General features: G+C 38.0%; 1 protein-coding gene across 1 annotated transcript; it reads left to right on the top strand.

Annotated features, from left to right (window-relative positions):
- The first annotated feature begins 1054 nt into the window (after window positions 1-1054).
- hormad1 (HORMA domain containing 1) lies at window positions 1055-10545 on the top strand. Its single transcript, XM_037676755.1, has 15 exons — window positions 1055-1087; window positions 2251-2395; window positions 3264-3327; window positions 3552-3588; window positions 3724-3744; window positions 3909-3935; window positions 4038-4105; window positions 4219-4370; window positions 5949-6106; window positions 6281-6349; window positions 6732-6792; window positions 7133-7185; window positions 7487-7570; window positions 8462-8515; window positions 10318-10545. The coding sequence occupies exons 1-15, from the start codon at window positions 1055-1057 to the stop codon at window positions 10405-10407; spliced, it is 1116 nt and encodes a 371-aa protein (XP_037532683.1). The 3' UTR covers window positions 10408-10545.
- Window positions 10546-13667: the final 3122 nt, after the last annotated feature.

Below are 13667 nucleotides of genomic sequence, written 5' to 3' on the forward strand. Positions count from 1 at the left end.
GACCGGCAGTTCCGCCACATCCAATATGGCGGCCGCTCAGACGTACCGCTGCAACCAGAGCCCTATGAGAATCTATGAAAAATTATATATATACATATATATATATATATATATATAAATTATTAAATTATAAATATATATATATATATATAATTTATAAATGTCTATGGCGTTGGCGTCTACTAAAACTGCCTCACCAGTTCTCTGTACGCCCTGGCAGATGACAATAGCCAATCAGTGATGCAGAAAGGTCAGGGGAGCTTTGTTATGAAATAATGATGAATGATTTGAAATGTGTTTAACAGATTAACTCAAAAACCGCCGATTTGGCTCCAAATCCGCCCAAATTATCTCCACCCGCCCAAAGCAATTATTACCCGCAAATGAAAACTGCCCAATTGGCGGTAAACCGCCCCATCTGGCAACACTGAGTAACTGACTTGCGCTTTAGCCAATAGAAACGCAGCTTGTGAGTGACAGGTCTTCGTCCAATGGATTTACAAAATGTCCTCTGGGGGCGTTGCCGCGCTAATCTGCATCGACACAAAATATCAGAACGCTAAAGATAAAATTTATAGAACATGTACGCTATTATATCAATTTAAAAAAAAACAACGTTGCACTGCTTTTGTGATCGATCAAATTAACTACCTCCATTAACTGTTAGCTGTTATTATTTTGTCTTTAGCCTGTAAGAGGCGCCCTGCCTTGTGATTGGCTAATTTAGTGATCGTTGGTGAAAAGTTGCTGAAAACTAGAAACGTTACGGTTAAAACTTCAAGATATCTGTTCCGGTTGCAGCAAAACCTGAAAAATTGCCCTTTAAAACTTGTAACAAAGAGGCTGAAATGTGTGTTTATAAAATATACTCATTGTTACTACATTTGTACAAAATTGTTGTTAACGGTGTTTTAGATGTTTTTAGGTTAGCTAGTTAGCATGTCAACTAGCTAAGTATTCTGCATAGCGAAATGTGCTAGGTTTAAAAGTACTTCTCTATTTTATTATTTATGATTTTTTTTGCTGATTTTTCTTTTTTTTTACTTCCACTAGAATGGCATCTGCTCAGCAAGTGAGGCCTTCGCAGGTAAAATTACATTTTTATGTGAAATGACTTGTAACTTTAACATCTCCCACCATTTAAGGATGAACTACCACAATGTATTTCAGCTCAATACTTGTAAAATTGATAGAGCTATCACCATTTTTTGTGTTTTCTAAGGTCAGCTGGCTGTGAGTGTATGCCACCATAAAGTTAGTCAGCTGTAAATGTATTAAGTTGTTTATTTGTCATATGCAGGTTAACACAAGGTCAGCAATACAATGAAATATTCAGGATGAGAAGAACTGATTCGACTCGCTAAAAACAACAAACAAACAAGAAGTACTAAAACATGCAATAAGGAACAAAATAAAGTTCCAAAAAGTGAAAAAGAAAAATATTTACCAGTACAAGGTGTAAAGGAAATATAGTAAACATCATGGTAGAATATAACGATGCAAGTAGGATGAATTTGTATAAGTAAGTATTTCACAGGCAGTAATATAAGCTTAAATGCACATAACTAGCGTATACTACACAGGCTGTGTAGATGTAAATATACATTTAAAGATTATTTTCTGAAAGTGTCACAAAAAGCTGTCCATTAAGTAGTTCATGGGATATTATAACAGACGGACACAAAAACATTATCATCCACCTTTGCCTTTCAGCAGCAGGCTACTACTTCGGGCACATGTGTTTTGGTAAAAGTAAGACACTTTGGCATTGCTGTGATATGGAGCTTCTTAATTTATTTTTCATTTTAAGAGTTGAGAAACGGCGACAGACAATGTCATTTCTGATTTGCGTTTAAATAGAATTTATATCGATTAGTAATGCATTTATATTTAATTTGTTGATGTTTGTTTTCCACACTCCCAGTAAGCGATGTGTTTTTTTTGGCATTAGATTCTTCAGATATCCACTTTTTAAAAGTCAGATTTGATTAGAATTAAATTGTGTACCTTGAGTACACAATTTCATTCCACCTCTTGTACTACATACGATGCGAATGACAATAAAGAACCTTGAACTTTGAAAAACCGGATTTGTTAATTTCTAAGAAAAAAAAAAAAAAAAGTCATTTTCTACCAGTTGAGTTTGTGCATTTTAAAAGGACGTGTTGCACCTGTGCACAAGCATAATACAATATTTAACTGAGAAAAGTGAGCACAGCTTTGCCTGATTAGTTTGTTTCACTCTTGCAGGCTGCTCAGCTTTTGCCCGCTGAGGTTAGCACCGAGCAACAGTCCCTCGTCGTTGTAAAGAGGCTTCTGGCCATTGCTGTTTCAGGCATCACATACCTCAGGGGAATATTCCCAGGGAGAGCCTATGGGAGCAAATATGTGGAAGGTTAGATAACAAATTAAACTGTATTGTCTGCATTGTTTCCATTTACAATTAGGCCTGTCACGATTAACAATAAATCATTTAATCGCATGATAAATGAAAATTATCAACCTCATTTTCATTTATGGACTTTATCGTTTCTACGTGTCTCTTTCTACTGAAGACACTGGATGACAAAAGGTTCAACTCCGGTGCTCTTCACTGACCCCTCCCTTTTTCTTTTTTTGTTTAAAATCTGCTTTAATCGTCCAAAATCGCGTTTTTGGATAGTTAAAAGCAGCTAAGCTGAGAAGCTAAGCTACGAGCTAAGCTAACAGGCCGACCTCGGGGATATAACCCCCGTTTTGTTGAAGCTCCAAAATCCACGGTTGAAACTCGTGCCTTTGTCTAAAAAGTTGTTTTTCTCTGCAAAAAGAAGCTGAGAACTTGTTTACTGATTTTTTTTAAATTAAAAGCTTTGTGTGAAAAATGCTATGCTAAAGAACTCAAACCACACGGGGCGTCTGCCATCTTGAGAACTGGAAAACAGGAAGGAGAGACAGCCCATGTCACGTCAAGGGCCCTCCCTCACATTTTCTTAAACAGACACGCTGCTCGCTCTCTCACTATTCATCCTTTCAGTTCAAACAGTCTTATACTGCCATCCGGTGGTTAAAAAGTTACTACACGCAAAACAAATTGGCAAACATTTCTTCTTAAATTTGACAATAATTACTAATTATTGTCAAATTTCAAACAATATTATCGTTTATCGCAATAATTTCTGAGACAATTAATCGCCCAGCAACATTTGTTATCGTGACAGGCCTATTTACGATTCAGAAATATTAGCTAGAATGTCCTCACCTCTCCTTCCTTTTTTTTTTAACAGATCAGCAAGTGATGATCCTAAAAGGAGACAGTGACTGTCCAGGTGCTTTTCAGATAACTAAATGGTAAACTACACTATAGTTTATATTTAAGACTATACTGTGGATTAGTGTTTACTGTTGACAAAATACAAGAATTCATCTCTTGAGTTTTCGTTTAATGAGTCTGAATTAAATCATTTGGGTTTATTTTATCTAGTTTCTAGATTACCTCTGTTTTTACCTGTGCTGTAATGAGCACGACTCTGTATGCTGGGGATAAATAATACATTGTTTTAATTTTTATCTAGGATTCAGGGATGCTTTGATGCCATCCAGAAGAGATATGTAAGTTTTTCCTGAGATTACCTGTAGTGTAAAACTAGTGAAGTTTTTATGAATCAGACAAAATAAACGCGCTACAGTATATGTTCACACCAACTAATGGGGTCAAACTGCGTTTTCATACTTTTTCCTCACCAGCTGCGGTCTGTTATAATGTCTGTGAGTATTACTAACATTTATGTACTTATATGGGGTCTTAGATACTTAAATTCAGGAGCTTCTGGCAAATTTACGGGATCACAACTTCATCTGCTCCTTGACTTGAAATTCAACCAGAAATGTTTGAGTTGAGGCTGTTATGACCTTCAATCTTCTTTTTTTAGGTTTATACAGACCCAAAGAACCCCCAGGTAGTGTTCAGACCATTTAATGCCATTGTATACCTATTAACATAAATACAAATGAAATATCTGCAGCTTATATATTTTAACTAATCTTTTCTTCTGTTACAGATATTGACTGAGTGTTACCAGTTTAGGATCCAGTACACCACAGATGGAGTGCACATGGATTTTGAAAGGTGTGTTCATTCTTTTTTTTCTTGGTTTACGTCAACAGTGAAGGAAGAAACCTGACAAAGCAATTGGATGACGGGCACGTTTCAAGCTCTGCCTTGATGGTTTTTGTTATTAGCAACAGCAACCAAAAGTTGTCAACAGTGTCGTGTGGAAACCCCAAGAGAGCCAGCATTTTGCTGGTGAGGAAGCTTTACACTCTGATGCAGAATCTGGAGCCGCTGCCGGAAAACGTCTGCCTCAACATGAAGCTGTCCTACTACGATGATGGTAAAACAAACACACAACGTTATCTTCTTCCTGTTCCACCATTCTTTAACATTGTTAATTTGTTTTCTTTCTTTTTTTACTGCTTTTTTTTTTTGTCATTTATTGTTGAGTTTTAATTGTTTTAATATTTTTTCCAGTAACGTACTTTTTGCCGTACATGTCGCACCGCCGAATAAGTCGCATCAGTTCAAATATGTCCAATAAAGTGGAAAAAAAACATAAATAAGTTGCTTCGCCGCATACAGTCGCATCTATCATGCATCACCGATACATTACAAACAATTATTTGTTTGCTCGACGTTATAGTAAAGGTGCGTCTCAGTTGAGCTTTTCCTTAATAAATGCACTTTGACAGTCAAATCAGCTGCATTTCACCTGGGCGTCGAAATGCAGCTGATTTGACGTTTGCTCCAGGAGTTCTGGAGCGAGACGAAGGTGGCTTGGTATGGCAAGCCAAGTGTCTCATTAATAGCCACGTTTACTTATTAATGAGACACTTGGCTTGCCATACTACTCGAGGGCCCTCTAGTGGCTGAAAATGGTAGTGTTCAATATTTTCCATGTCAGAATGAATGAAATCGTCAGATCTCAGCCAAAAAATTGGTTCATAAATATGGGAAAAACAACTACGTCGCGTCGGATTATACAGGTCGCAGGACTTGCAAATTTATGCAAAAAGGTTTGACTTATACAGCAAAAAATACGGTATATATTTAAAATTTTAAACATCATTCTATTCATTATCTTTCGCTTGTTATGGAGTCTCAGACATCTCTTTTCACAGCCACCTCTTCCAGCTCTTTTGGGAGGATTCCTAAGTGTTTCCAGTCCAGCCGAGACTCTCCTGCGTGTTCTGGGTCATCCCTGGTGTCTCCTCCTATTTGGACATGCCTGGAAACCCTCCCTTGGGAGGTGTCCAGATGGCATCTTTACCGGATCCCCAGACCACCTCAACTGTTTCCTCTTGATGTGGAGGAGCAGCAGCTCTCCTCTGAGTCCCTCACAGATATTCAAACCTCACCCCATCTCTAAGGGAGAGTCCTGCTACTTGATGGAGAAAACTAATTTTGACTGCTTGTATCATCTGTCTCATTCCTTCAGTCACTGCTCAAAGTTTGTGTAGGAACATAGATCGAGAGACGGAGAGCGTCACCTTACAGCTCAGCTCCCTCTTCACCACAACGGACCGGTACACAGTCCGCAACACTGTGTAGTTGCACTAATCGTCTGTCGATCTCACCCTCCATTCCTCCCTCTCTTGTGAACAAAAGCCAGAGATACATGATCTCCTCTATTTGAGGCAGATCCTCACTCCTAGAGATGTCAATCCACCCTTTTCCAAACGAGGACCATTGCTGATATTCTTATTTTAGGTTATGTTTAATATTTTAGGTGATATAAACAAACTGGTTTTCCAGCTAGCAACAATAATATAAAAGCAGTAGAAGAAATCGTAGGACAAAAAAAACAAACATTTAAATCGTTAAAGTGAACTTATTTTTGTTGTTTTCAGTTTCAGTGTATTTATTTATTTATTAATGTATGATGATTTATTCTTTTTGTTTGTTTTTTTCCTAGTCACTCCTCCTGACTACCAGCCTCCAGGCTTTATGGAGGCCGAGGGCGATGTAATAGAGTTTGAGCAGGAACCAGTCAAACTGGTCATGGGAGAGGTGGCCACCCCATTTCACAGCGTTAAGTTTGACATGGTCACAGAGAAGCATAGACTGGAGCAGGTGATACGTTATAATTTGAATATATATATAAATCTAAATAACATTAGTGAAAAAACACACCAACGGATGCACCAGTTGTTTTCAAAGCTTTTATGTTTCTTTTGTAAAAATTGCTCTCGAAGTCATCGCGGTTTCTGCAGCCGGTGCTTCACTGCTTTGCTTCACCGTCTGCAGGTCGAGAAGAGCGTCTCTGCGAACGAGAAGTGGGTGATGACCATTGAGGAGCCCGATGTCATAACACAGGTTTGGAAGAACTCAAGACATTTTTAAGCAAAGTTAGCTTTGAAGCTTTTTGTGATTTTATTTGTTTATTGGTCTCGCTTGGTGTTAGGTGATAATTTATGCAGGTTTTATAGTCCGATTTAATTTCCACGTCGAAGAGTTTTCTAATAGACAAAACGCACTGCTGCCTCCTCTGACTTGTGTTTTTCTGTGACATTATCCGTTAGGAATTCGTTTGCCTCTTGGAAAAAAAATTAGTCACGTGATCAGAGAGCTTGTTAAAAGTGTCAGTTGCTCAAGAGTTGGCTGGCCTCTTAAACACGCTTTCACCAGTTTATTGTAGCTTCTGCGCTGCTTGAATGTTCAAACGGGCCATGTTCAGATAACGTACCGTCCTATTCAGGGTGCCGTTCCCAAACAAGTGGAGAAAGCTGACAGCAAGAACACAGACCTGGACAACACCGGTAAATATCCAAACACCGTCTAGAGCTAGGTCTGGGCTTTTGTGTGTACTAAAATGTAACAATTCTGCATACACAAAGAAGTTTATAGAAGCTATGACACATTCCACATCACCTCAGTTTATCAATTGAATGCTCCTGCTGACCTTTGGTCAAAATGACCCCCCACCCCCCCACCTCCCACAGGCCTTGCTTTAAACCTTGTGAGTCATTTTGACCCATGTGTAGCGGAGATTTAAATTGTTTTTAAAAGTCTTTATGATGGAATTGACATAACTGTGCTGATTTATTATTATTATTATTGTTAATTAAGTAACTAGTGTCTGCTTTTTTTTCGAATTAGAGATCCAGCCGAGCTGTGATGAGAAGGATGGGACCTGTGAGGAAATCACAGAGGTACGTATGAACACTTCGCGTGCACAGTAAATTAAAGCCAATGTACAAAAGACTACCTATGTTTTATCCTTTACCATACCACTGTGGCTTGGTGGATTTTAATTAATTTTGAAGGGAAACTGGACAAAATAAAACACTTCAGGCATCGTTTAGAGGCTGAAACTTAGAAATCAGGGAGATCCGGGGTCTTGCAGTCATTCAAAAATGCAGAATCTCTTTAGGATGTGTGCAAAAGCAGCAAAAGACAACTTTAGGCCCATTTAAAAGTTGCTTACATTATGACTACATTATCCTTTGTCAGATGGACACTCTGGTGAAGAAAACCTCTGACATGGACGTGGGCCAGAAGAGGACCAGGAGTGGGCGGATAATAAAGTCCACAACGGTCAGTTAATCATTTAAACCTCAGCTTTAACGCTTCTCTTTAACAACTGAACCAGGGAAAAAGCTCAGTCTGAAGACGTAGCTTTGTCTGAGCGTGAGTCATTAAATCTAAACTCAAACTCTTCAGGGTTTCAGAGTCTAAAATGTAAAAAAACACGAGGGTGCACATGTGGTATTTTAAAATCAGAACCTTTATCTGTCTTGTTTGTATAAGAAATTACATCTATATACTGTAATGTGATTTACTAATAAAAGAAAATACAAATAAGAAAGAATATTTAAATCACATATTATGGTTATATGGAGGTTCTTGGTGTTGCCTAAAGACGGTGCATCACATGACAAACCTCTCCTTCAGAGGTGGCAAAGATTGACATATCAGCTCAGTATTTCCACGTATCGGACTGGAGTATGACCAGTGAGTTGAACTTTGCTTCATCTGACCATGTATATGTGTATATGCGTGTGTGTTGACATGGTTGGTGTCTAAACACTGGACACCACACAGAAACTTAAATCAGCTTTTTGAACCACGATTGATTCGAACTGTCTGGTGTAGGATTTAGTCAATTTTGGGCTCTGATGAAGTCTTTCCTCTTTGTTTCTTCATCTCTGCGTTGTCCTGTTGGAGGAGCTTGGAGCTGACAGAAGCACCCCTCACCTTTAGGGTTGGGTTTGATGTCAAATTGTCTTAAATTGACATGGTTGAGTCCTTTCTGATATAATTAATGACATTCACTTCACCTGTCAGTGGTATTCATGTTGTGACTGACTTGTGTACTTTAAAACCAACATTTTAGTTTAAAAGAATGCGCATCATTTTAAATGTGCTTGGTACAAATATCAAAAGATTTCAAAAAGATTTTAAAAACATGTTTTTGTATGCGAGCAGAAAACAGACCTGACTGTGGACAGCAAGCCGGCAGCAACACCGAAGGAAAAGACGGTAATAAACTCCATAAATCATTTACAGAACTCTGATCTGATACTTGTGTGTGTGTATATATATATATATATATATTTATTATGATGTCTATAATTGTAACTCATAAACTTTAATGTTAGACTTTTTAATGGGCTTGTGGCACATTCAAGCAGTACACGTTCACACTAAACAAGTCTAGAAAGTATATATATAAAAGTATATATATATATATATATATATATATATATATATATATATATATAAATATATATATTGATAAATGTAGAATCATTATTTAGCTGGAAAATATTGAGAAGTTGTGATACAATAGTTCCCCACATGAAATATATCCCACTTTAAAAATATAATTTAAAAAGTAATTTATTGCATTTCCATCGACAATGCAGTGTGAACGCTTATTGCAGAAGAACTTGCTAAAAACAGCTGAAATTGGTTAAAATATGCTGAAATGTAGCAGAAGTAGATAGAACACATTTGCTGAATTAGGTTTAAATGAACAGAATTAGCACAAAAAATAGTAATCTAGCTTAAAAAAAAAGAAAGTACCAAAAATAGCTGAAATGTAGCTGAAAAAAGCAGAAAGTAGCTTAAACTACCAGAAAGAAGTGGAAAGAGCTGAAATGAGTAAAAAAAAAAAAAAACAGTGGAATTAGCTGAAAAAGCAAAATAAGCATAAACAGCTAAATAGTAACTGAAATAGTAGAAACTATCAGAAAAAAGCTGAAACGAGCATAACAAGCTGAAATTAGTATAAAGATGTTAATTAGCCTGAAATTAGCAGAAATTACCACAAAAAAAATTGAATTTGAAACCGCTGAAATTAGCTACATTTGCTAAAAAGGTAGCTGAAAAGGTAGAACAAGCTTAAATTAGCATAACAAGGCAGAAAGAATCCATGTTTGTCCAATGAGGCTGAAAGAAAATGAGCACATAAATGGAAATTATCTGAAAAAAGCTGAAATTAGCAAAAAAAAACAGCTGAAAAGTATCTAAAAATAACAGAATGAAGCTGAAATGACAAGGAGGAAGTGGAGTGAGTACATTTTGCTTAATTAGGCTGACAAAGTTGAAATGAGTGTAAAAAATGTGGAATTAGCTGAAAAAGCTTAAATTAGCATAAAACAGCTATATAGTTGCTGAAATAGTATAAAAATCAGAATCTTGCAGAAGTAAGCTGAATGGAGCATAACGAGCAGAAATTAGCAGAAGAAGTTAAAAGCAGAATGAACATGTAGCAGAAAGCATCTGAAAGGAGCACAAAACAGCTGAAAGTAGCTGAAAAAAGTTTACGTTTGCACATGGAAGCTGAAAGAAGCTGAAGCAGAACAAAATGTGAAAAGGAGCAGTAAAAGGTTGTGAACAAATCTAAAGGTCTGAAGGACGTAAAATGAGCTCAATTCATTTCCTATGAGGGAAAAATGGCAGAAAAGGCTAAATATTTCATAAAGCTAAAGTTGCACCAATACTAAGAGTCATAGAAGGATTGTCCTGAAAGAGCCGAACGTTTTGATTTATGATTTGTTGAAATAGCTTGAAAACTGCGGGACGAGAATCGTGCCGAAAAACATACAGAAGAATGATCACAATAGTGTGAATGCTTCATAAACATTCACACAATAAAGCTGCTAAACTTGAACTTGGATGAAGATGCTGTGTTCGGGTCTGGGGTGATTTTAGCAGAGGAACATGCGTAGGAACCTCCGTTGTTTCCTCGATGAGTCAGCTCTGATCGCTCTGGTTTCTCAGAGTGGGATGTTAAGGTTCTCTAAATGTCAGCAGCACGATTCTTCTGCTGTTTTCAGGTTTCTCAGTATGACATCACCAACAGCCAGGAATCATCAGCCTCCGTACCCAAGAAGAAGCGCAAATTCAGCGAGCCTAAAGATCATTGATGACCTCGCTGGTCCGAAACCAGCGACTTTGTTGATGTGGGCTCATGCGTCTGGGATACCTTTAAGTTACGCAGTTATTGTTTTTAGAAGAAAAGTTCACGTTTGTTCTGCAGAGCAGTTTAACGTTACGTTCAGTTTAGTTTATTTGACTGACACACAGGCCTAAAACGTTTAGGACTTATGTAATAGTTTGAAGACATCCTCGTCATCATTCAACCTTTAGATATTTAGAACTATTTGCCACCTGTTTATAAAGACAGTATTTGCAACACGTCCATTTATTTGTGTTTCAGGATGCAGTAAATTGAAATAACTGATAAAACCCGGCTCCTCGGGTCTCACAAAGCAGTTTAAGACAGTTGTGTTTCTTTATTTGCTAAACAAAACGTCTGCTGGCTTTAATTTCCTCTCTGTTAAAGTGGTCTCGAGGAAAAATAAATAAATGTGTCTAAAATGTCACCATTTGCATGCGTGGTGTCTTAAATGAAGCTGTTAAGTGAAAGTGGATTATATCTGTACACTGTGACCTTTGGGCCCAGATAAAGGCCCATCAGCAGCCTCCCGCCCGGCAAGCTGTGTGTTTTTAATCTCCTATTGTTTTTCCCAGAGAGAGGGACATTTGCTGATAGACTGCCTTAACCCACTTCAGATCAATACTGCAGGAAGCCTTTGTGATGCATATCCAAGCAGCCCCCTCTCCACATGTCTGCAGCAGGCCAGAAGGGTGAAAGACTCCATCAAATCAATCCTCACTTCCTAGCAGCGGTTCCGTCGGTCATCACATTTATTTCATTGTGCGCGCAGGTTTTTTATGATAACAGAGAGGCATAAAGCAGCGCGGTGCAGGAAACCCGCGGTGGACACTCGGCGGTGCAGTGGCGCTCTTTATGAGCTGTGAAATGATCAGGGTTACCTAACCTCGCAGCCCGACTCCAGTGGCATTTTTCCAACACGTTCTATTAATTTAGCAGCAGAGGATGTTGCAGGTGACGTTGTGTGTTGCTGAACTCGTATCGTCTTATCAATATTGCATCACAAAAATTCAATATTTAATAGTTTTTAAATGGCAAAACACGTTGGCAAATATAGCACGAGAAAAGGTTCAATCGTGTCGTCTGGACCAGTTTCTTAAAGGGAGAAACGTTTCGTCTTCCATCCGGAAGACTTCATCAGTCTGCGGCCTGCCAACCAGATCCGTCTTCATTGCTGTGTTTCAAGCAGTGGTGTAGTCTACGTGATACACATGGAATATACCCACTGGAAAAGCTTAAGAATTTCATTATACCCACTTAAAAGTGTCCAATGAGACATATTAGGCACGTGTCGTTGATGCGTTAAACCGCAGTTAAACGGTTCCGTAACGATCTATCGGTATGCGGCGCTTTGCTTTGATACGGTTTTATAAATTCTGTAACATGTTTTTAATACAAAGCCAACGGTTGTACAAAGTTTGTTGTTCATTTATTCAAATATAAGCATCAGAGAAATTTGGAAATGTTCAATATGCTTCAGATTCAAAATAAATTGGTGCATTTTGGTTTCTAAGCCCAGTATACCCACTAGAGAAATGTAGACTACACCACTGGTTTCAAGCCAACCTCCTGTTGGAATCAGAAGCAGGACCAATCCGCCCCAAACAGTCTATCATCATGTGTAACAATCAAATATTTTGGACCAGATGGCCAAGTATAGCACAGAAGTGCACTGATGATATGGAAAAATTAACCACCAGAGAAAAGGACAACTTTGAAATCACGTTTTTGTCAAATAAAGTGGAAGCGTTAGCGCTTTACAAATACCCAACGATTGTGGGAGGAAAGAAATCACGGTTTTTACTTGGTCTCCACCCTCAATCCTTGACTTGGATCTCGGGGCTCTTCATCATTTCTGTGCACACACGTCTCCCAGAAATGAATTCTGAAATTAAATTCAGGGACACACATCCAGCGGCCAGTGTTAACAGATCAATCAGCTGGTCAAACAGCAGGAGGGACCGGCCCGACGCCTCTGCAGACCAATCGCTGATCTGGGTTCAGCCTGTCTGAGTCGATAACTCTGCTCAGGGGCTGCCTCGCTACGTTCAAGGCAAGACGCGCTGACAGGCTGATGGACAGACAGACGCAATCCATCCCATGGCTCCGTATAGATTAAAGCCAGCTTCTGCTCCTATAGTTGTGGTGCGATGATTGTGCCTTCAGGGCCTATAGGGCCCAAGGGGGGGTTGGACTGTACAGTTGGAGAGGGAGGAGCTAAGAGTGGAGTGGACGTCCAGCCCAAAGACCTGACCCTTCTGACCTTGCCAGAAGGCCAGTAAATGTTTCCGAGCTGATTAGCGCTTCCCCAGCAGAGCGCCCATCGCTTTGGAAATAAGTGGTGGGCTGAAGCGTCGGAGGAAATCTGGTAAAAAAATGTCATCCAGATAATTTCTGAGAAAAATAAATGTGGTTAAAAGAAATAAAAATGATCAATTGAATCTTTTTAAACAACTTTTACATTTTTTTTGTACACCACACTTTTTTACAAAAGGTTCACATTTACAAAACATTAAATTTTATATAATTCTGTAGTTTTCCTTTTGTTTTAACTTTGTCTTTTATGGCATCTTGGTGGGAAATTGTACAGATTTTATTTTAGGGCACTTAAACATGGATTACATGTGCAAATTTCACATTATATTTACATTTATCCAGAAATATAACGTGACTGATGGCATCACAATGCTTCAAATTGTCATTTCTTTATTATAAGAAGTTTGATGCAATGTTGTAAAGGCCATTTTAGTAATGCATTAGTAAAAAAAAAAAAAACAGGTGTCAAATAGACAATAAAATAAAATAATTGGGAACTACAGATAAAGACGCAAACATCTAATTACAAAATAAAAAGTGATTCTATTAAATGCACAAAAATATTTAATAGTTTAAATGAGACTCGTTAATTAAAATCAGATGCCTGTTGAAGCAGACTTATCGAGTAGTTTTATACTTTCTTTTGTATAATATCTAATAAAACACGAATAAGTAACTTTTCAAGGGATTCACCTGGTTTTATTGTTGGTATCTGCTTTTTTAGGATCAGTTTACATGTAAATAAGTCATTAATCACGTTAGTATTCTTTATTTAAAATTTAAACAATTTTAGAAGTAGGAAATCAAATATGGAAAATGACCACAAGGGGGCGACAGGTAGCCACAGATTATCCATCAGGATAACTACTGGTCCTTTATTTACCCCACATAGCATCTTCTTTCTTATGGTGC

This window comes from Nematolebias whitei, chromosome 5 (assembly GCF_014905685.2).
Source record: "Nematolebias whitei isolate Nwh7 chromosome 5, NemWhi1, whole genome shotgun sequence".
Taxonomy (NCBI): domain Eukaryota; kingdom Metazoa; phylum Chordata; class Actinopteri; order Cyprinodontiformes; family Rivulidae; genus Nematolebias; species Nematolebias whitei.

What these genes read in the sequence shown, in the direction of transcription:
- hormad1 (XM_037676755.1), top strand. Translation starts at nt 1,055, where the DNA reads ATGGCATCTGCTCAGCAAGTGAGGCCTTCGCAG. An exon ending in ATGCCATCCAGAAGAGATAT is followed by an intron (nt 3,589 to 3,723) that starts GTAAGTTTTTCC and finishes TTTCCTCACCAG; the next exon opens with CTGCGGTCTGTTATAATGTC. An exon ending in AGAAGCATAGACTGGAGCAG is followed by an intron (nt 6,107 to 6,280) that starts GTGATACGTTAT and finishes CACCGTCTGCAG; the next exon opens with GTCGAGAAGAGCGTCTCTGC.